The 24,270-nt window shown below is 39.2% G+C and overlaps 1 protein-coding gene across 2 annotated transcripts in view; it reads right to left on the bottom strand.

Moving 5' to 3' along the window:
* Window positions 1-3,603: 3,603 nt before the first annotated feature.
* ANO5 (anoctamin 5) overlaps window positions 3,604-24,270 on the bottom strand; it is a 55,117-nt gene continuing 34,450 nt past the window's right edge. For both annotated transcript variants that reach the window (XM_017826794.1, XM_017826796.1), the window contains 15 exons: window positions 24,095-24,208; window positions 23,271-23,386; window positions 22,401-22,535; window positions 21,080-21,185; window positions 20,930-20,990; window positions 19,323-19,474; window positions 16,432-16,506; window positions 15,817-16,039; window positions 13,292-13,461; window positions 12,583-12,680; window positions 12,054-12,184; window positions 10,248-10,453; window positions 9,286-9,467; window positions 8,138-8,243; window positions 3,604-7,340 (listed from right to left, as the gene is read on the bottom strand). In XM_017826794.1, coding sequence (XP_017682283.1) covers window positions 7,119-7,340; window positions 8,138-8,243; window positions 9,286-9,467; window positions 10,248-10,453; window positions 12,054-12,184; window positions 12,583-12,680; window positions 13,292-13,461; window positions 15,817-16,039; window positions 16,432-16,506; window positions 19,323-19,474; window positions 20,930-20,990; window positions 21,080-21,185; window positions 22,401-22,535; window positions 23,271-23,386; window positions 24,095-24,208 — 2,097 coding nt within the window. In that variant the 3' untranslated portion in view covers window positions 3,604-7,118. The remainder of the gene's footprint in view (window positions 7,341-8,137; window positions 8,244-9,285; window positions 9,468-10,247; window positions 10,454-12,053; window positions 12,185-12,582; window positions 12,681-13,291; window positions 13,462-15,816; window positions 16,040-16,431; window positions 16,507-19,322; window positions 19,475-20,929; window positions 20,991-21,079; window positions 21,186-22,400; window positions 22,536-23,270; window positions 23,387-24,094; window positions 24,209-24,270) is intronic.

Raw genomic sequence — 24,270 nt, 5'->3', positions numbered from 1 at the left:
AAATACTAACAGTTCCTCTGCATGGTCTGGCTTTGAGCCCACCTGGTGCCTCAGTTTCTCTGTTTTCTCCAGTTCATGAGCCCTTACCTCTCTGTTTATTCACCTTTCTCCTTTTGAAGATAAAGTCATTAATAAGGACTTCACAATTCCTTCCTATATTCAGTTCCCTCCACACGTTCAGCATGTAACCCTAGTACTTTGAACTTAAGCAAAAGTATGAAGCAGGGTGTTTTCCTGCTTTGATTTCCTCTCCCCATATCACCTTTCTAACCACAGCACTGACCTCCATTAACTAGTTCATCAACCTTTTACCAATCCCAGCTGATGAAAAAGTTTAATGGCTTGTTGGTATGTGGTGACTTGGTATATTGTGGCATCTTCTAATAAAAACACGAGTCACTGTGATAGGCCAGTTGCAGCCACAGAATCATTTGTTATTTCCACATAAATGCACAGCAACAAAAATACAAAGGAAAAGCACTGAGGAGCTTATTGTTTACCATAAAACACATGGGATCTTGTTGTTCCCTCAAAATATGAGACTTTCCTTCCACACTGTCTCCTGTGCTGCTTCTGGGGAAGCTAAAAAGCTGTCACTGACACAGAGGCAATCCTATGTGAAAGGGGGAAACAGGGAATCCTTCCTGATTGCAATGCACTAGCAGCTTGCTTCAAAGCAGCATGACACCCTAAAATTAACAGATTGTCATTATGTGGTAAGGTGTATAGAAATCTCTTGGCCCAACTATTTCAGCTGTTTGGGGTTTTTTTAGCTGCATTTTTGTTACAGAGACGTTGAAATCTTGGCCACATCTGAAAATAATAGTACAGTTTCCATCAGTGCAGATGGAGCCAGAATTTTATTTGAAGAATAATATATAGATGCCACAACCAGAGAACAGGCTTACCTGTAGCATTACCATTTGTTGACACTCTAGTAATGGGCTAATGTCAGCAGAAATGTTTATGCAAGAGAATCTGACAGGAAAACTGTCTGTTGTGATGAGGTAACATGGCAGGGAACCCAGACTTCCTATCAGTTTTCCCTGCTAAAACCTTCTGTCCGGAGTATTTTTATTCCTCTTTGAAAAACCTATGAAAAGAGCCATCAAGCATGCAGTGCTGGAACATTCCAGCACTATTCCTACTACATTGCACCAAACACTAGCTGAGAAAAATAAGTAAAAGCCAAGGAACTAGAGGTCATCTGAGCTAGAGCTTTTCTGCCATTTCAGCTTTTCATTGCTGAGGATTGCTGGTGTGGGCCAGACAGACTCACAACATCAAGTGTTTCAAACCTACCGTGGTTATGGAAGGGACAACACAACAGTAAGGCTCGTTTATTTAATGTCTCTTGATGACAGAAGCAGTTGCTATGGCCTCTGCATCTTTCAGTACCAAAACCAAAATGCTGAATAGTGTTGGATGCTTAGAACACCCAAGGACAATGGTAGGTCAGTCCATAATTTAAACAAAAGTATTTCTGACAAGCCAACAGCACTGGTTTGTTGAGCAGTTGAAAAAATAACTCAAAAGAATCCTATCCTCGCTAAATGTTTCAGACTGACTCATTTCTGACTGAGAAAGCATAGTCACTAATTATGGCAGGGGAATGTGCGTGTGCACATTCCAAAAATTGAGATGGCTGCTGAATTTCACATCCTACTCATCTCCTGGCAGATTTCTTGGTACAAATACTTACATTTAAAAAAAAAAAAAGCCTTCCTCAGTTGCATCTGAATGATGTAAGTGTTGTGTGGAGACAACTGATTATTTAAAAGCAGACCGAGATTTAATTTAGCTATTCCTTTTTAAGGATGCCAAGCCAAGAGTTGTTGTGACCACCCTTAGCAAGGAAGAAGGCAAGAAATAATAGCTGTGGCTTAATGAGGTTACACAGCAATTCAGGTATTCTGGAAATCATTTTGTTATCCTTCATATGGTAATGATTATCCTTTTTTTTCCCCCTTTACCTCTTTCTATTTAGGGAAGGGAGTACTTTTAAATAAGTCCTTTGTGAGGGCTCCCTTTGCCCTCTCTTGGTACAATCTCTTTGCCACAGCAGATGTCAGGGAACCCCCGAGCCCTCCCTTGTGTCTCTCAGCAGTGGGTCCTAAACATTTAAGACGATGTTTTCAGGGCAAGATTTTATTTATTTCAGATCCTACACATCTCAAACAAATTGCAGACTTCAGAGGCCAGGATACTGTTTCTTCCACATATTGCTGTTCTTTCCCACTGATCCACTAGTGAGTGGGCTACATAGTTTTCTGCTCCTGTAAGACAACGTGTTTTACACCATTTCAGATGCAAATGCTAGAAAAATGGCTTCTATTTCAGTGCTCCCCACCATTTTTTGCACAGAATAAACACGGTCCTATTTTTAGAAAGATCCTTTTAATCTGGGTGGCTGAATTAGATGCCTTACCCATTTTTCTGATTCAAAAAGTACAACCACTGAATTTTGCCGCATCTCTTATTTACTGCACAAGACAAATGAAGAAATTACGACTTTTGATGGGTAGCTACAATTTCCAATCATGGGGAGAGCCAGGTATGTTCTAGAATTTGTGACTGTCTCACAAGCTACCATGCTACTCTTTTTTAATAAAATATAATGGGTTTTGGATGATACTCTACCCCCAATTAAACCTTAAATTACCCATTTACTACAGGCCTCAGTGGTGGCAAGGTTTAACCTCCAAAGAACAAAGCTTGAGTGCACCTGAGAACTCCCAACATGATACATAAATATCCCCTATATCCTGCACAGCAACAGCACTTTCCTTCATCCTTTCTCCCCCCGCCTTTCTCTTTCCTTTGCTATCACCTTCTTCTCCATTTTAATGCTCTAGTTTTCCTTTTGATAGCTAATTAAGTACCTTATCTCACCTCAGTAACAAGCACACCACAATACATAATACCTTGCTTATTTTGGCATTTTCCCCCCTCCTTTTTTAATAGAGAAGATTCTTTTATTCATCTCACACCTTTCTTTAATTTGATTACTGCTCTTGCATGTCTATTAATTTTAATCATTTCAAGGTTGCAAAGGAAATGACCCACCAAGTGTGGCAGGTGACTCTGTTCCCAGAGTTCTGATACTGTGGTACAACAGGAGAGGTGACGTGCTGGGATAAAACCATCTACTGAGAGCAAGTCATAAACTTCAACCCAGATTCCCCGTGGTTTAATCCAAAGCCCTTCACTGGTGCCAGAAATGAGTTTTAAGGAAAATATGTATAGTAAGACTTCACCAGTTGCTTGGGAAAGCTTCAGCTCTGCCATGTCTTCCAGTGTATGTGCTCAAGGCTATTTAAAGTGCATGTATGTGAACCACTTGTGCTGCGTGTGAAAACTGCATGTGGGACTGAGAACTCGAGAAGTCACCTCAGGTCCTGGCACTGCAAGAATAAAAACTGTGCTCAGAGAGTGCAGGCAAAAGCAGCCTGGCTGAAAATGGATCTGTGTTAATGTACCATACATGAGCTGCAGGAATCTGTATAAATACACTTCTCCAAGAGGCTCTCTAGGCATTTTGACTTTCAATAGTTCAGCTCCACTCAGAATTCGTGGAATTTGCACAAACAAGTTGACAGCACATTAAAAATAGACACAGCTTTATTGGCCAGATTTAAATCTTATTAAATGTGCATATTAAATGTTAGCTGAATGCAATGTTTAAAAAATTTATTCCAACATTAGTGTATCATATATATCAGCAACATACTTAGCAGACAAAAATGCCACTCGGATTACACGACAGTACAAGTCAAACAAGCAGTACATGTAAAAAGTCAGCAGTACAGTTAGAAAGTCCACCTATTTTCACTCCATTCTGTTGCCTCAAACTGACAGTATTGCATAAAAAAGTAAAAGCATAATAAGAACATTTTCTATAAAAAAATAGTATAGTGTCTCATAGTAGCACTCTTCTTTTGCAGTCCTTTGCTTAGAACATACCACACTAAATCTTTCCCAGGTAAAAAATGCCAAATTTTAATTGGAAAAAAAAAAAAAAGAAATCCCTGATTGTATTACACCTGGAAGGCAATTTTTGGGTTTCTAACTAATTCTAATGAGGCAATCTATTGTTGCTTAAATTACAGTAGTTCCAACTCAGAACTCTCTTTATTTTGGTTAAAGAACACTTTTAGGTACCGAAACACATCAAAATGAAATATTCCAATAGTAAGAATCAGCACATCTCCAAACTGATCAGGCCATTTTTCTGACTTTTGTCACTTTTTCAAGAGCTTCAGCAAATGTACGTGAACCATTATAAACCTAACCATACTGATATCTTTAGTTAGAATACTGCTTAATGACAGGTAAAGGCAAAGTATTATGTAAAGGCTTTTTTTGTTATGTGATGTTAGCTCTTAATATGACAATGAATTCTCTTTTCAACAGTTTCTGTATATGAAAAACTAATACCATGAAGCATCATGACATATTTTTAAGATATATATATATTTCTTTTTAAATAAGTTGATCCCAGATTTTGTCCACTTTCTATAATATGATACAACATATGCAAAACATCTGTTTGTATTGTATTACATAGCAAATGGTCTGAAAAAGATAAGTTTGAAAGAATCACAGAGTAGGAGTCAAAACATAATTCAGATTCAGGGTCTGCATTGCAGGGCTTCTGCATATCAATGCTGTGTCCCAAGGTATTTCCTTGCTTTCCTCCATCTTGCTTTTAAATAGCATTGCTCATTCACAACACACCTATTTTGCTGACATCTTTTCAAGTGTAGTATATTAGGACACTTTATTACCTGAAGAAACTAATGTTCCATAAGCAGAAACAGTGCATCTAATGCTGAATTTCCAGATTTGTTTGCAGCTTCAATCAGATTGTACGTTTTGCATAGAAACATCCTTTAGCATCTCATCACCTTTCTGTTTGAAGCAACTGTTTGCATTGCTAACAGTAGCAAAACCATGACATCTAAATCAAGCAGTTTAATTAACAGTATATGTGCAGGAAGCAGCACAGTGCTTTCCTTGTGCAAATCGTGGTGTTGGATATGTAATTATGGCGAATGATACTCTTCTTTGGCTTACACACTAAGCAGCAGAGCTAATTTATTTACACATGCATTCCTCTAATAAATCCACTACAAAGATATCTGAATATTCAAGAACATGGGTCAGTTCATGATGAACATGAATTGCCAATGTGCTTGATTGCTCAAGCAAACTTAGAGAACGAAGGTGAATAACTTAGAGGAACGGGAAATGTACATCTGCATCATCTCCTGGACTGGCAGCCAAACCATGGGATGTTTGCTCGAGGTAGGCACTTAATGTTAAACCTTTAACAGCTCCACTCAGGACATTGATTTAAAACTGTTACAACATTAAGGTTACTCACCAAGAACTCCAAGGTTTGCTTAAAACAACATACCTTAAGCTGTGGTGGTAGTAAACAGTACAGGATTCGGCTGACGTGGAATACAAACCTCAATTTTTTGTGTGCATACTTGCAAGGAAGTATAACTTTCAAAGTGCAAATAGAGTAAAATTTTCTTATCTTGTCTAGCTTGAGTACTTCAGCACGAGAGAACTCAGTTACATGTTACTTTAACCAAGCCATCTAGGCCTGAAGTGCTCTCTGGAACAGTTCACATGGCACTGAAGCAGGAGTGTGCCAAGGCAGGTGTGGTTTGGCTAACACTGAACAGCTCTGTCTGCAGGTTCACAGGTGCCTGCAAAGCACACTTTGGAAATAGGCACTGCCCAACAGAGATAATTTTCACACCTTTTGCCAGATGCAAAGAAACAAGGCACTAAGCATGGAAGCGTTGATATGTTTTAAATATACAGCAAAATCATAAAAATGCCTAAAATGCTTCAAATTAGAAAATGAGGGCACATTCATAAACAGCTGGAAGCTACTTTGCACAAGTAGTTATTATACATTTATAAATTCAGTAACTTTGTAGAAAAGCCCCATAACAAAACAGAAAAAAATACCCTTCTTAAAGATTAAAAATAAAAAAAAACAAAACAAAAAGAACAACCCCAAAACCCCAAGCTCCTATGTATAAGGACAATAACAGCATAAGCATTGATTATCCAGCCTGCTTAAAATCCTTTGGCTGCAAGTCCAAGAACAAACCATCCAGCCAGATCAATTAGTGTGGTGGCCCAGCTCCCAGCCCACTGCCCTGTGCAGTCACTCTCCACAGTGGGCACCGAGTACAGACACACAGCTTCAGCCCTTTGCTGGCATTCACAGAGAATCCAAACAAATAAATAAATAAAGGAGCAGCTTTGGCCAAAACTGTCAAACGTAATCTTCCAAAAATGGCAGGTTTTGAGACTGAGAAATAAAATAACTGTACTTCTCCAAACTGGACACATATTTTCAAAAGCCACTGCAATTAGATGATTCCACAATATTGACATTTAAAGAGCAAACTCTTTGGCAAATTATATCTTTATAAAAATAAATTATGGCTTTTTGTTTACTTCACTAGTGTGTATTAACTGAATTCTATGCCTATAAATAATTCCAAGTGGAATTAAGCCAATATAAATTTAAAAAATCAATTCCTTCTACAAAACATATAGAAGTTCAAAGCTGCAAACCAATGTTTCATAAGACATAGTGGATATAATTAAAAAAAGCCCCAAATCCTAACCCTTGTATCAGGAGTGTTCTCCTATTTAAATGGTCACATAACATAATAGTAATTCTCAGCATTTTCCACAGAGCAGTCCTCTATGATATCCCTTTCATTCAGCTGGGATACAGCCTGGAACTTTGCAGTTAGCAACAGAGGGCTTGGTGGTAATGACCTTATCATACCCTGTGAGCCCTTTGTGAGGGTAACAGTCCCTATACCAGGAGTCCAAATTCTAGGATTACAAGATTACAGTTATTAGTCAAAGTCACGGGTAAATAAAAACCAGTGCTGAAGTCAAACAGTTGATTTTCCTAAACCTTGAAAGCTCAGTAAAACTTTTAAAGAAAAGTCTAAAATCTTTGGACTGAAAGTGAAGGATTGAACCCTCCTACAGCTTTCAACGTGACACATACTGAGCAGACCACAGACAAAAAAAGCTAAAATGAGCTAAATCCCAAACAGTTGGTTTCATGGCTACATTGCTCGGGATAACTCCATTCTCCCTTCTGTGGCGATGAACTCTTTCTCTGTGGCTCGTTTATCACCTTGACACAGTCTCTCCTTCAGTTTTTCAAGTTCATACTCATGCAGGATTTTTTGTGTTAAATACTTTTCACGTTTTATCTTGGCTTTCACATCTGCAGGGACATCAGGAATCATCCACGCTACAAAGAATTTGACGATGAATACAACATGCTAAAAAAAAAAAGTAACAACTCATTACCAAATGAAACACCTCTTTTTTTATCTAACACCAAAAAGGTCACTTTCTCTTCACAAAGAGAAAACATTTCATGTGGCTGTCTCTGAACACTACATAATACCAAGCTAACGTGTATCTAAAATGTGCATGAAGATTAAAACACATCCTTTTATGCAGAAATTTTAATTCCCAACCATTAATGGGAAACTAGCAAACCCAAGAGGGAAGTGTCAGGGTCTGAATCTCAGCTCTGGCTTTCTAAGTCCCCTGTGTGGTTTGTTAGTTCACACAGCCATGTTGATAAGGCTCAGCTACTGAGAGCTGATAAAGCACAGCAGGAAAAGGGGTGAGAAGAGCACTTTAACTACTCCCTTTTCCCTTCATAACTTGCTCAACAGTGGCTTAACACTGAAGTGCCAGTTACCCCAACTATTGATTTAGCTATTTTTAGCCAATATACATCACTGCAAAATACTTTGTGAAAGTGAGACAAGTGCTAGTCCTGGTGGTTCACATCTCTTCCACCTGTATAAAGACCTTTTTTATTTTGCTGGTGATTTTGATTAACATTAGCAGTCTCCTCAGGTGTTTTCACTGCTCCTAGTCTGAGGTTAACTTGCTGAAGTTGAAAGGCCCAATAATAGTAATCATTTAGGACATGAGTACTTGGTATTACTTAGAGAAGAAATTGTTTCATACTCCCAGCAATCCTATTTTCTGTAACATTATTAAACTATCTAGAGAATCTATAAGGTACCAATTTCTGAAGGAAATTTTGCAGGCAACTTACCTCCATGATAATTATAAAGGCCAGTTTTGCAGCAAGAATGTGCCAGAACTGCATACTGTGTAAGTATTTCCTCTCATGATCTGGAGGATATCGATAGTCTCTGTACCTGTTGGAATGACAGACATGCAAAGGTGGAATGTCACAGTCAGCCTGGGACAGACTACAAGCTTAGTGACACTTACAAGCAAATACAGCTGTCACTTAAGGAACCTTTTCTTGTTTTAAATGGTCTGTTTCCTTTTGCAGAAAAAGGTTGCCTCTCAATTTGTTTCTATCTTTTGTTTGCCTAAACACCCTCACATCCACAGCAACAGAGCAGAGATGAGGATGTGTGACCTGTGAGACCTGGTACATGGGTTACTTGTTTTTCAGACAATGATCAAATAAAACAGGACAGTGATGGGATGTATCACATGGTAATGGACATGTATAACTGTGACAGGCTGTGGGCTGGACAGAAGCAGGGTTTCACGGAAGGACAGTTCTGAGTAAGTGTTCTACAACGTCACACAAATGTAGCTGCTTCTGAAAGTGCTGAGGTGGTTGGTTTGGGGTTTTTCAATTTGAGATTTTTTATCACCAAGTCAATACTTTTCTTTTACCATGGACTTCTCCAAAGCTCTTTCATGATTATTCTAGAATCTCCAGTGCTTCTCTTAGCGAGAAGGGACCGTTTTTAAAATGAAAGCAGGACAGGTCTGATCATTGGTGTTATCGAGCAAAACAAGGATTGACTTAAAAGACCATATCTTGTTTTCCACTTTGGAATCTAAAGATCTCCTTTATGCTGCTTCCTTGTCCACTGATGCAGCCTGGAAACCTTTGAAAATATAGGCTGAAGTTTGATACCTTAGGGACATAAATCTCCTTCATCACTCAAAAATCAACAGTTTAATTAAGTAAACAAAAAAAAAAGCAGGAAGTACACTAGCAGTGAGACTCTCAGCAGTGATTTTTTTTGAGGTGATTTTTTTTGTTACTGGCTTGAGCTCTTAACACCTCAAGCACTACCTTGTTCATAGCCTAAATATTACCTCTCACACTTTAGAATGATCAGAATGACATAATTTAATTTCTAATGGACTACTCAGATTTGCTCTGATTTTTTTTATGCTGTATTCTAAACAAAGTGATAAAATATCACCAACCTGCAGATGACAAAGTCTTCTGGATTCTCTTTAGGTTTGTTTCTGTCAGGAAAATCTGAGATTAGAAACACTGACAGACTGTTGTTTATGTATCCAGACATAGGTGAGTCTTCATTTTCGTAATAAGCATAGTAGTAAACTAAACGAGGGATCATATCTGATGTGAATGCCACAATAAAAGCCTGAAAAGAAATTGGAAAAAGAAATTAAGAAAGCGGCACAAAAAATTTGTGAGCAGATTCATAAAGGGGTTGTAGTTCTGTCACCCTGGCGTTACCATGAATATTTTAAGGAAGGGTAAGAAGCACGATTAGGGCACTTGGTAAGAGATGCTGAGTGCAGCTTCAGCACATTTTGACTCGAAACTTGAGATACTGAAAGGGCAGAGGGGTCTTGCTACTTAGGCAATACCTGCAAGTGGATTGGTTGCCTAAAACACACTAGAAAGAGGCATTTCTTTTGCTCAGCAGTCTCTTTACAGTATGCTTTAGATGAAACACTGGCATAGCATTTAATTTCCAATTTGTGAAGAGGAGCCACTGCTCCCACAGGGGCATCCAGAAGCACCTGAATGAGCAAAATTCCCACAGAACAGGCCTCATAGTGACCAGGACAAAAATGCATCTCACCCACAGAATTCATCCACCTTTCCTGTCCCCTATAGTCCCCTCTGGGCAATCAGTGTGGTTCATCAGACTAAGTCTCTGACTGGACTATGCCATTCCAAAAGGCTGGAAAACACAGACAACTGAATGAAAGATCATGGTCCAAGGAAATGTGGATTGGGAGCTGCCTGTTGTCCACACAAGGGGAAGCCAAACCACCCAAATGGTTTGATGATATTTCTGTAGGGCAACGTGATAGTGCTGATGAAGGAGAAAAAGCATCTGTTGATTTTTAAGTCTTCACATTTTGAGTACATGGAAGAATCAGCGTTGATGTAGCACAGTTAACATACTTACATTAGTGACAACAGACAGGATGGCCATTCCATTCAGGATTTCCTGCCAGACTCCTATGCTGTGTGCTTTCGCAGCCACAGGTCTCCTGTACTGGGTGGTTAATTTCCAGGAGTCTACTCGAATCTCCAGGATATTGTTCATCAGAGCAAGAAGGGGAGCCAAGGGAAAGGATGCCACGAAGAGAGTAATGAATCCAAACTGAATGACTGCAAGGGAGAAAAGGAAAGTGTCAAAATCTGCCCCTACAAAAGGGGCACCTCACCTCAGGGTGACGAGGGACTGCCACTCACAGACAAATGGCAAACTTCTGCCAGGCTGCACAACAAATGATGTCCAGCCCTGGCCTGAGCCAAGTGACAACCAGCCCCAGCCCCAAGCCTTCTGCAGTCTCTTCAGGCTGCCATTCAGCAGCAGCCACAGGAACAGGCATTTGGGTCCTGTGAAATGCTGCTGCCAGCAGTGCTGGGTACCAATTCTTCCATGGTGCTGCAGTTCTTGCATGAGTGGTGTGTAACTGTTGGGCAACTGGGATGAACCCATACATCAAATTTCTGAATTATGAGAGACCAACAAGGTAGTTTTCTTCTCCTGCAGTTTGTACAGAGCAATCCTGTTCTCCTTTTACTTATTAACTATACTCCTAACTGGAAAAGAAGAAATACTTTTACTTTTATCACAACCTTACCTCCACCTATTGGTACTGATTTAGTCAAAACTTTCATACCAATTCAGTATGCAATAGTTCCACTGGAGAGTCTTTACATTGGTTTAAGAACTGCAAATAAAATACACAAATGATCCTTTCGGATATTACCAAAATTAAATATCTTAGTGCAGAGCCAATAGTGCCACTATATTTCAAAAACGGGAAATAGAATATTTTTTCTGGTTTAGCCAGTGGATAAAAATAAATTCCCATACACCAGCCATCAGCTCTTCCATGATTTCAGTGATGAGTTCTTCACCTTGGACAAGCAACAAAATTCCTATTAGCTTAGCAGCCCCAGGACAACACTGGAGCACACTGGTTCAGTTGATTCTGGAAGAGCAAGGGCATGGCTGACAACACTGACTGTTCTGAGTGTATTAATTTCACAAGATCACAGCCTTGTATGAAATTAATTGTTAAGTGACAATAATAACGCTAAACATCTCTAGAACATTTATTTCTGTAGAAATCAAATAATACAAAGGTCCACTTTTCAACAAAATGTGTCCTCATAATAGACAAATATTAATTTTTTTAAAGTGCCGATTTGGCTTGGCTTCAGTTTTAGTTTTAGTTTCTCAGGTTTAGTAAAGTGACGTTATATGCTGACGTGTTCCCCTCACCTTTGGGAAGCACTGCTCCATCACCCAGGCTCCCTCTGCTGGACTGTAGGGAAGCACTGATCAGTGCAAAGCTAAAGCTGAAGGGATTCTCCCTGAGCCAGTTCACAGATCTCACGTCTGCAGTACCCATCCTTACAGCATATCTGGCACTCATCCCATACTTAAAATTTCCACTGCATCAGCTAAGAGTATGCTTTGGAACAAGAACAGGACACGGAGGCAGCTGGCTGCACTGAGAACAATGTTCCCTGTTCAAATGAGGGAAACAAACAGTCTTTGCAGTGTTTCTGTGAAATTCCCTGCAGTTCAAGATGCAAAGACAGCTTTTTTTTTTAATTAGGCTGACCTATTTAATGATTTCCAGCAGTTAAGCAGATGAATCAACCCATAACAATGAATCGAGAAGCTGTTTTTTTGAAAGTGTCAGTACAAGGTGTCTTGTCCTCAATTCCAAATGTGTAATTTTAAACTTACCCATTTCTAAATATTCATAGAACAGGCCTAAGGCTCCAAATGTCTGCAGATCATGGTCTTGCTCCCAGCGACTGTATAAATTTTCAGGATTATTTCTGGCTTTCCGACGACCCCACCAGTTACAAATCCAGCTGCATATGCAGAGAAAAGTTAACAATGAGTGAGGCAGATCAGATTAGCTCAGTTGGTTAGAGCATGGGGTTAATAACACTGAGTTTGTGGGTTTGATCCCTGTATGGGCCATTCACTCAAGAGCTGGGCATCGATGATCCATGTGGGTCCCTTCCAGCTCAGAATATTCTGTGAAATCTGTGAAGTCTTCCCTTTCTCTAAGCAAGCAATGTGCTTTTACAAGCATAGCTTTCACAGGAATAGGCCAAAAGCCTCTATGAAATTAGTCTACTTGTCAGAATCTGTGTCTGATTTACAGAATTCTTAGTTTCTTCATATGGCAATACTTGTTATCACTCCTTCCAAGAACTTCCTCTGGCTATATAAGATGAGCATCTCAGTGGAAGAGAGAACTTACGGTACAAAGGCCTCTTGGATATTCCCCCAGATCTGTTTGCCAGCCATGACTATGGTGAGCTGTGTCGTCAGTTCTATCAAGCAGCCCGCAGGGTCACACTGGGGGAGACAACCCGGGGGTTAATGGACACCAATAATGGGCATTACCCAGATAAACCATATTCTGCTACTGCATAAATGAATGAAAGGAGTTCTCAAACTTGTTAGGACAACACTTAATTTCCAGCTGGGCTGGCAGCTGAGCTACCCTCCCAGGAAGGCTGTTACAGAAGGGCTTTCAGTGCTCAAAGCGTGTGATAAAACACCCACCAAAACACAACCACCATCTGAAGACAGAGTAATTCAGAGATGCTTCAGCAGCAGGATCTGCATGTGGTCCCCACCCCTCAGCCCCAGCAAGGCAAATCTGTGGCTCTCACTGAGCTCTCAGCACCAGACTTTTTTTTTTAAGAGCTAAGGAGAGAGACCCAGTGATATTTCAGGAGAACTGGGGCCAAGGAAAGCTTTTTGATTTTTCACTCTTGTGACTGACAGATTTTCACAGCTTCTGTTTCCCTGACTAGCAACAAAAGGAAGAGTCCTTGGAAGCCCCACCATCAGCCTCAGGATGGCCAGCTGAGGTCCAGCTCAGTTCAGACCAACCCTGCAGTTGGAAATTTATGATTGCACGGGTTGAAGGGAACAATCCAGCTTAATCAAGGAAGTCTTACCTCTTCATTTCTCCAGCGATTAAACATGTATGTGTAGGCACCTGGGTAACCAACAAACTTCCCTTTGAAGAAGGCCACGTAGAAGCAGGATGAATAGTAGTTGACAAACTGGAACAAAAACATTTTCATAGTGAGCCTGTTCTCATACTCCATATGAGTTCTGGGGATCTCTGTGAAACCAGAAAACAGGAATGTTATTCTCCTTTATTCCCTTTAAAAGGATACAGATTCATAAATATTCATAATGCACCAGTGATGTGAAAGGAAAAAAAAAAAAAAGGAAAAGAAAAACACCTACAAGTATTTCATCAGATGAAGTTCCTGCTCTCAGACACTCTACCCTTAATTTACAATGCAATGTTTGGAGCAAGCAGGTAAAGGAAATTCATTTTTTAAATTTTTATAAGCTTTAATTTCCACTTCTTTGTACTGTCCACTAGCACTTGTCCCTTCCCAAATATTACAATATTTTAGGAGATCCAACATGAATTTCAAACAGTAACGACCAGGGTCTCCTGCAGGATGAGAATTTCACTGTTAGCAACACACATGATTATTTTTTTTCCTTGTGGTAGAGAAGTATGTTACAGTATTTTTTTTTTTTTTTCCAAAATTCTGTATGTAACACTGAAATCAGCAGAAATTGGACGTGCCTCTGAAAGATGAGTCTCATAATGGGGGGAAGAACAGGGAAGGGTACAATCATCTTGATGGTATTGAACATCACCAAGCTTAGGTTTTTACTGCCCCTTGCTGCTCATTGTCCATCACATTTATATTTTTAAAGGTAGCAGTAAGCCCTAAGCACATTGCTGTTAAATGTTCAGTTAAATGATAACATATAACCAATTCAAGTTGGGAAACAGGGGAAGAAAATACACTACAAGCATTCAAATCCCTCTGAATTGGTCAGGACCTGGCAGACATGTTGAACTCACCTGCCTTATGGTAGAGTTATTTTCCATATCTGAATAAACTGATGGTTGCAAGCTTGGTTGCAAGCAAGGTTTGTATGCCATAAGAACATAAGGTACTTCCAGGGAACCTGGCATGGGAGTGTGTGGCAGAGGAGGCAGCACTCAGGGGAGGCAGTGTGCCTAGGCTGCAGCTCCTTAAGATATTTGTATTTTCACTGAGCTGTTCAAATTATTGATGTCAGGCATACAAAACGTTCAGAGCACCAGGGGCAGGTTGTACCTGCATGTCTGAACACCAAATCTGGCCTAACCTTTCCAAGAGTAGCAGAGTGAAGAAGGTCTGCCCAGAGGAGGGCAGCAGCCCCACACAAGTGAACTGCTATTTTCCCCCTGTAACCCAGGACCACGGCTAGTGCTGGCACTCAAGAAACTAATCCTCCACACTTGCAACCAGCAAAATAACACTGCTGAGCCTTCATGCCTATAATTCTTGCACCTCAGGAAAGAAAGATAAAAAAATTATGATTTTCCCTTTGTTTCTGTGTTTGTTATGGGCAATTTTATTTATTACTTGTTCTGTTTCTGCTTGGTCTAATTTGGCCAAGTGAGATAAGCAATACAGATCACAGAGACAAGAGATGGTCCATGATAAATCAAAAGAAACCAAATGAAACATCCCTTTAAGTTTCTACAAGAAACACCTTTCAGTTCTTAACTCCACTTGCAAGACCTCATTAAAAAAAAAATAATCACCCAATTGTTTTTATGACAGCTGTACAAACTACAAGCACCTAGTATTTTCAGCTCTCCCTCCCAGGCTGAATATTCTGCATTTTTTTTCTTTCTATAAAACATCTGCAGGGACTTGTACATCTAAATCATTAAGGAAAAATCAAATAAAATAAAATATGTAACGAGGGCTTCTAGGGAAGGGTATTTCCAGCATGCAAGCAAAAGTCAAATATAAAATCTCCTACAGAAGTAGTTGATCCTTCTGGGCCTGCCTGCCTGCAGGCTCCTCCAGCTCTGCAGGACACGCTACCAATGGCTACAGTCACAATCTTAGGCACAGCTCCTCATCCTGCTCAACCTCTGCCTTCCACTGTGTAACTCCAATTCTGAACAGACAGAGCTAAGGGAAACAGCACTCAGGACAAAATGACAAATGTACTGTCCTATCCTATCCCCCACCCTCCTTTCTTTCCCCCCAAACTAAGAGTCATGATTATTTAGTCTTTTTTCCTTGGAAAGATGGCTGTGATCTGTTTTTAGAAATATATCTACAGGATTTCTAACTGAAATACTGGTAGATCAAGACAGTCTGAGATTGCTTTGGTGACTCTAATATAATACAAGATAATTATGTTCAGATTTGTGATTGTCTCTGTGGACTAGTTTTAATATAAGCAAACATTATACAAAGAGAAACCAGGTTATGAGAACTACTGAGATGGAGGGAAAATGTTCTGTGTGGCTGTGGATACACCCAAGTCATCGCTGCAAGATGCTTCTAGCTACAATGCTCCCACTGTGCCTGAGTTAAGAACAACGACGGGTTCTACCTTCAATGATTCCCTCAGAGTTTTGTCTTCAAGTACCTCTGCTTACCCATGTCAGTAATCCAGATGGCTATTCTCTCATAGAAGAAGTTCAGGATCATGATGATGACAAAATTGAGGCACGAGGCTGTGACTGAGGTCGCCAGCTGAGGGGTCAGCAACCCGCTGATGGGCTGCAAGGTCTGGGTGTTCTCCATGAGGCTGGCGAAGGCCGCGTACACCGCCAGGCGATACACGATCACGGCGATCATGCTGGCTATGATCAGAGACACCTGGGAGAGGGACAGAGAGCTCAGATACACCTGCAGCTTACCACAGCTGTAGGCACAGAACTCTGGGAATAAGATGCACACCATCCCGCTTTACATTTTTCAAATTGTATCCTTTGTGGGTGTGAGTTCAGTGGCGACGAAATGCAAAGTGCACAAGCAAAATCCTTTGTTGTGTTAGGCACGCTAAACCCGGCGAAATTATTTTGTAGGTACATTAAACCCAACGAAATTGTTTTGTCAGCACAGGAAAAGCAGACAAACTAATACTGATATTTGAAAAAAAAAATGCAGAAGAACACGGACTCGTAGAAATGGAGGTGGAAGGGACAAGTTAGATTAAACTGCCAGCAACTCTGACATATGTTAAAGCAACGATTCAAAAAGATGCTCACCCAGAACAACACTGTAGTTCCTGAGATGCAGAACCGCACAGCCTGGCTAGTTAAAGGCAAATAAGGCTCCATCTCCTGAAACAGTCAAGTAGAAAACAGTTCATCTTATTCCAACATCTTATTCCAACATCAAGCAGTACACCAAGAGCTGATCAAGAGCTGATCAAGAGCTCTGATCAGCTGTGTGAAAGTGCCCACATCCAAGGAAAACCACTCAGAACCCCCCTCACTCTCAAAAATGGCAGACAGGACATGATTTTAATGTGCTGGAGTAGGGGGCAAAAAGATTAGGACAGAAGTGGCCATAAAACTGCTAAAAGTAAAGACAGTACCTGGAAAGAATGGTTAAACCTTTGCAAAATCAATCAGCAGCTGAAGGAAAAAGACCAACTTCATGAACTATCACTGTAAGGCTAGGTCAGTCATACAGCTTTGGGTCCAAAACTCGGCTCAAGGTTTCTAAAGTCTTCATGCTGAGGATTCTTAAAATTGTCATTTGTATGTGCCAGTCAGAGAGTGGTTCCCTCCACTCTTTCAATTTTATTGTTTTTTTGGTTGAAGAATTGCCTATGAACGCAGCTGCCAAGCTCTGCTACAGCACCAGGCAACTGGGTCTTACCCATGCCAGTATCCCCATATAACACATGTGTAAAGTTTTTGCTATTCTAATTCCTAAAATATCAAACTACATGTGTTATGAAAGGATCATTTAAGAACTAATGCCAGTGGAAGAAGATTTTAGTAAAAAAATAATCTGAATTTGATAAATCTTTGGGACAAGGCACTGTGGAAAGCTCACACTCCTCTTAAGCAAAGTGGCATCGAGTGTTACAGACAAGCATCATGGTAATAGTTAAAGGCTCCATTAACAGAACTTTAGGAAACAGTTGAAGATAAGACACAAGCATCCATATTGGGTGACTTTACACAGGCTCATAACATTTTATATCTATTTTGTGTTAATAAAAGATACATATATTCTATACTAAGAGCAAATATTTCACATACTCTAGGCTATTCAACAAGTTTTATACTATAGAAATGTAATGTAGGCAGTAAAGTGCAACGACAGAGCCTAAGTTTGAATCGAATGCTTCATTATTTATGTCAATTAGAATTCTCTTGCAATCAGCAAAAACAGATCTTAGCTGTGATCTAGTTAGATAGTTTAGCATCATAAACAAATGAGCTGTTAATCAAAGCCTCCAGATGGGCAATTTTGGTTTCGGTGCACCTAGAACTTTGAATCACGGACAGGACTAATGAGGAAGTAATTTTCTGAGTGAAGCAAAGCCAGCTGTGGGACACAATAAAGTCATTGCCCCATATCCACAAAACCATATCAGTCTGCAGAATCAGCTTGAAAGCACTGCCATTCCATGTGCTCAGTATTGCACATGTTCTAATGAAAGGAAATTACACCACAGAGTGGCAACCTTGTGCAAGCTACCCTGTTACTGGGTACTGATAAGGATCACTGCTAAACCCTGCTGCAAAAAAGCTTCTGAAAAACCAACAAGACAATAAATTGATGTGTCATAGAATAAGACTTGTATAGCCATTGAATTTTTATGGTAATTGTTAATGCATACTTAGAAAGCGCAGAGCAGTATCTCACTCTGAGATCAGAAAAATATACTACAGTCCATTTCTATTTCCTAAATAAAGTTAACCCCACCCACCCCCAACTTTGGGATCTGGATGAATCTAGAAAACCAGCAACTAACACACAACAGGCAGGCACGTGTTTTCAATTAGTAGAACTAATAAAGAATTGATGTACCTGTAGCTGTTTTCCCGAGCATGCAGAAATGAACACCCTCAGCAGAGTTACGCTTAAAATCATGGTGCACAGTTATCAAAGAGCTCTGTGCAATGTGTGCACTGTGCTAGTTACAAGTACAACAGCAGAATTAACGCTGCACATGTGGAAGGGGAAAAACTCTCTCTCACAAGAAATAAGATTAGTGTATGTATTTCCTAATAATTAAGGAGAGAAACCCTGAAAGACAGGGCTATTGTTTATATGACAATGATTCTTCCCGTGTTCTGGTGAAGCTTTGATTTCTTTTCTGAAGACTTTGTTATTTAAGTATACTTAGGACTACTGCCAATAAGCAATTTACATGCAATTCTACAAAAGATGATTTTAAAATACATCGAATTGAGGTGGTAGGTGTCATATTGAAATGCAACCAGCTGATCCCTACATTTGTCAAATACTCCTACCTAAATTAAATATAAATGAAAACAATTACAGAATCACAGAATCAACTAGGTTGGAAAAGCCCTCTGAGGTCATTCAACCTATGACCCAACACCACTTTGTCTACAAGATCATGGCACTCGGTGCCACATCCAGTCTCTTCTTAAATACCTCCAGGGACAGTGACTCCAACACCTCCCTGGGCAGCACATTCCAATGTCTGATCACTCGCTCTGTAAAGAATTTCTTCCTAATGTCCAACCTAAACCTCCCCTGGCACACCTTAAGACTGTGAAGTATTTATATATAAGTTTAATAGTAGTGTGTTAAATAGTGTCATTAATCATATCTCAATTAGATTTCAGAGACAGGAGTTCAGCAATCTTCATCTCTCCAGTGTTCCCCAAACAAAGCTGTTATATATCAGAACCAAAACCACAGCTAACCCACTTATCTGTCTTTAGATCAAGGCAACTGCTTCTTCTTATGTTGTGCAGGGATGAGAAAGAGTGCTTTTAAAGGCAAGAAGATTTCAGAGACTGCTGCCCTGAAACATGAAGGATGCTGCAAAGATGGTGTCAAAGCCATAAACTTTGCCTTTGTTTTCCTGAGTTAACACATCAATTTGCACGTTATGAAACTCTCAGCGTGCAGCTGAACTTGCATGTGTGTCCACACTCCTTACCTGAGTTACAGGATTCCTCTTCTTCTGGGTACACTTTGCCTCGTACTCAGGCCTCAGCTGGAGTTGCTGCTGTTCCTCTTCAAAATCAACCAAATCCCACTCATATTTCAGTCTAGCTTGCCGTCTCTTCCAAAACTCCAAGAAAAGCGTAACTACGATTTGCAAATGTTAAAATATGGTTAAGGAAGAAATTAATAAGTTCATGAACCAAGTTCAACTTACTTCTGCACTGGCTTCTGTTCTGTGGTTTATCATTTATCCTCAGTGCAACCCATGTATTTTTACTGACTGCCTATGAGAGTTCCCAGCTAAGATCATAATACGAATCCAGTGATTTATTAGCTAATTGAATTGCAGAAGTGGATGACAAGGAAGATGCCAAGACATACAGGTACCTCCATGGTTATGAGAGCCATGTTCAATTACAGTTTAACTACTTTTCATATGCAAGAAACGACATGGAACTAACAAAAGAACCTGATGATACAAATAATTGCTTGTGTATAAACCTGCAACACATGAACAACAACTACAAATAAGCAGCATGCCTATTCAAGTTCAAAGATTTCTGTTGTATTTTGATGCTTATTTGATATCATGGTCATTTTAAAGACAGTGAATGTCTGGTGTTTTTCATATGATCAAGAGTTAGGCTGGTTTAAGAATTTTTTAAGACACTAGAGGGAACTGATTCCATATATAAACAACAATAAAGTTTATTATACTATATAACTCTTTAGGAACCCTCTATAAACTACTTTAAAATGTAAACATTTAGTAATCTGATTGTTCTTAGTTGAACTGGGAGGCTTCATGGTTAATACAAACACAGGAAAGCTTATCTTCTGCAGTTCTAAACCCTTTGGCCGGTACTTCCTGAATGACTAATCCATGTCACACAAATGCTAGTGCTTAAAAAACAAGAAAAGTTTAGTACAGCAGCCCTACAACATCATCTTATTAGACTTTTTTTAATAATTCTATATGAAAAAAGTTAGTGGTGAGATCCTTTGATAACAAATAAACAGATTTTCTGCTAGCACAGAGATCTTTGTGAGCTAATGAAATACCTATATTCAAACTGAACATTTAATTTAATTCACACAAACAGTATGAAACAAGAGATATATTTAAGGAAATGACAAAAATAACTATGCTATCCTGTATTTATAAACCTTCACAGAATTTAAAAAAAGAATATATATTTAACACAATATGATCTTAAAAGAAAAGACACAAAAGCTCTCCCACAATGACAGTGATAATTGGTAGGGCTTAGCAGAGAGGACTCTTTCATGGGCTGCATAATGTTGGACCTCTCTGGTTACAAAGGAAAAAAACAAATGTTAGCAGTTAAGAGTACACAATATTTGTAATATCCTTATGATATCCTAGATATCTGCTGGATTTTATTCAGGTTTTTCAATCCCTCTGTGTTTCTCTTAATTCCCCTCTAACTTAAACTTATTTTTAGTCTCTCATCACTTTTGTATCTGAGGCAGGATACTAAAGTGTAGCCATTATTCCCCTTCCTCCCACTTCCAGTGTCCCTCAGCAGCTTGGCCATGATCTTAATGCTTGACATAAAACTTACGAAACGTACTCACCCCATATGCCCATGAAAATGGCAAAAAAAAGAGTTGCCACGTTGTCAAACAAATGGGAATACTGCAACAGAATACCCAGGAACAGGTCAGTACCAAAACAGTTTTCAGGATGAATAAAAATAACAACTGGCTGCAGAACCAGACACAGACCTGTGAGGACTCACAGGTGGTGTTCAGTCTCCAGTAGTCGCACTCCTGGTCACAAAGTGGGCACATGATGATCTCTCCTCCAATTGCAGGGTCACAGATTTCTTTGCTGAGGAGGAAAACATTATAAAGTATCTGTTTCTGTAGCATCTTAAGAGCTGTTACACGAAATTCATTTGAAAATTAAATAAAATAAGAACTCCACTTTTTCAAAGCTCAGAATTTGCAGCTTTACGGCAAAGATGCCACATCTTGTTACATTCACTGGTGTTAACCTGTGGCTGGTCAGGGCAAGCCAAGAAATGAAGCAGCTGCTACAAGAAGTAAAATTAACAGTTCCCTCAGTATGGGCTTTCTGGTTCTATCAGCAAAGAATCAGGAGTGTCAGGAGCTATACGGCACAGGCACTGCTTTTGGGCGAGATATAAACCCTGTTATTTGTCAGCAGGTCAGCAGTGAGATCCAAACACCTTTTCTAAAAGCTGAGAGGTAACTTCAGCTTTGCTATCTGCAGAAAAATTTGCTACTTCAATTTAACTATGACAGTGGGTGAAGTTTACAATCCTGTGATAGTCCTTCAGTATCCAGAGAAATCTGAACACGTATAGCAGTATTCCCAGGTGAATTCTTAACCTAGCTAAAATACAAGTCTCAAAATGACATAATTCGATAGAATAGATGAGAATTTAAACCTCTTATTCATCTTTTATGGTTAAAACTCACAGTTTTCTGGAAGCCTCCTTATAAAAAACAGTAGGCAATGAAATGTCAACCCTCTTTTCCTCTCCCCACCTCCAGTCCCTGAACACAATGTCTTGGGTCCTCTAATGAAACAAATACAATGTTTATTTTAAAAAAAAGCAACCTATGGCTCTGAGACACTGGATCCCTCTTTGATGGGAGAACACTGCTGATCTGTTTTACTCATGCTTTTGGTATGAGTACAAATGATGACTTACACAAAAAGGTCAGACTGCTCTGCAAGATAGATTAAATAGACAAGCTTAAGGCAACAATAAACACTTAATTTTGAGAGATGTAAGTGGTACATAGGACTTCAGGTATTGCAGGTTCTCCAATATGAAAAGCTACTGCCAAATGGCAATAAAATATTGCTTTTCACCTACAAATTGATTCTTACAAATTAACAGTCAAAAGTTCTGCATCAGTGGCCCATCACCTTTTCAATCAATAAAGACAGATGAAGAACAAATTTTTCTAGTCTGACAAGCCTTAAAGCTTGTTATCTCTTGGGAGTTTTTTGCAAGAACTAAATTTTCACGTTGCTTAACTCTGCCCAGGAGAGTTTCAACGTTGCACTCACCTGCTCATATTTTCATCCATTGTAAACAAGCCATAAAGAAAACAGATTAAGCCAACAACTGCTGCAAGGAATAACATCTCAGTGTAAAATCCCAGCCAGGCAAAATAGATTCCAATCTTCTCACCATAGTACTTCCTGAATACCAAAAAAAAAAAAAAAAAAAAAAATGCAATTAACAGGAATAAAAAGCAAAATTTAAAACTGTAATAGAGCAATCTGGCCAGAGTAAAAATGAAACACTTGGCAAAATTCTCTTTTAACATAAGAGTAAATGCATTGCTGTACAGTGGAAAAATGATTTGAAGCTGGCCATGGGAAGTTACTCAAGCTGAATGAACCAGATGACTGAACGTCCCTTTTTTCCTCCTAGCAGAAGCTCCAGCTTTAAAATCACTCTTTCTCTTTCCCACAGGATAATGCAAATGAAGATTTATTTTCTGATTTTTCCTAGGAGTTACACAAATGAAACTGAGTACACCAATCCAGATCATATGCTTAGGAGAAATGGATAATCCACAGAAATACAACCACCTGCGTTACAAATGGAGAACTGTAACCTGTGAACTAAGTAATATTTTGTTGTCTAGGATGGGCTGAAAAAGAGATCTTGGGTGAGATGAGTTTAAATTTAGGCTTACAAACTAAGAGTCAAGCTTCCAAACTGCTTTTATCAGTGTTTTTTCAAGTCTGTGTTGAAATTTCAGTGTTTCAAATTGCTCTTTAAAAATTCCTGTAGGTATCGATTATAAAATCCAAGATATTCTCTGCATGTGTTTCTCTAAATCTGAATTATCTGTAAGCTACAAATGAATATCAGCTGTATTACAGTGAAAACCCAGGGAAACACAACAAACCAAGGCTGCATTTTACCTGATAAGGTCCAAAGGCTGCTCTTTGTAGAAGCGCAGGAAACGGGCCCACTCCATGTAGAGCGTGTACCTCTCGTTGTCACAGTTGGGATCGTTTGCCTTTTTCCAGTACTGGCACTGTGACCAAATCAAAGAAAAAGAAAAACAGGAAAATTAATTTCTAACTAGAAATCAGGAAGTTTAAACAACCTAAAGTCTGCATTTTGAAAATGTTTTATGAGGTTAAATAAGTATTTTCAGACGAAGATTCGTGAGTCTGTCTCACAAGTTTTGGAATTTTTTCACATGATTTTTTAGCATTTAAGCTTGGTTGTAGTTGTATAGGAGAGATTCTTGCTTTTTATTATCTGTGGTTTTGGTAGTCCCAACAGGATAAATTACTTCCCAGCCTAGACTAGTCTTCTACAGCATAGATCCTGATCAACTAAAATTTCCCACTGATAACCTAAGGAATGTCCATTCACTCATTTATTTTTATTTTCTAAGGAAAGAAAAAATATTTGCAAACATTTAAAAATATAAATCTATATAAAGTATCTAAAAATGCCTTATGGTAGAATTCAGAGATATAAGTCTCTAAAGAAATGATGTGACTGACACATGGGTATATCCTAAAAACTCCTCCACAGGAAGAAACATTTCAGCACATAAAAGACAAATAGCAGGGCTGGTAAATATGTTTCGTGTATTATTAAACAGAATCAATGGGACAAATGGAAGGGTTTGAGTACATTTTTGTATCTGCTGGAAACAGCAAATTCACAGCAGGTAAAAGATTGAAAACACTGGGAAATGCTCAGGGAAGTAGAAAGCTAAAATACTTACATCATGAAGAGGATATGCAGCTGTATAGGTGCCATTGTTTAGTAGTCTCTTAATCCCAAATTTCTTCTTCCCTTCTTCTGTTCCATAAGGGCAACGTGTAAGAATATAATTAACCTGGGATTCAAACACAGGAATTTCAGAACTTTCCTATTTTAAGGCCATTTAACAGAACCCTA

The sequence above is a fragment of the Lepidothrix coronata genome, unplaced genomic scaffold (genome assembly GCF_001604755.1).
Source record: "Lepidothrix coronata isolate B3197 unplaced genomic scaffold, Lepidothrix_coronata-1.0 Scaffold130, whole genome shotgun sequence".
NCBI lineage: Eukaryota > Metazoa > Chordata > Aves > Passeriformes > Pipridae > Lepidothrix > Lepidothrix coronata.
Note: the sequence above shows the minus strand (reverse complement) of the source record. Positions and strands in the feature narration are given on the sequence as shown.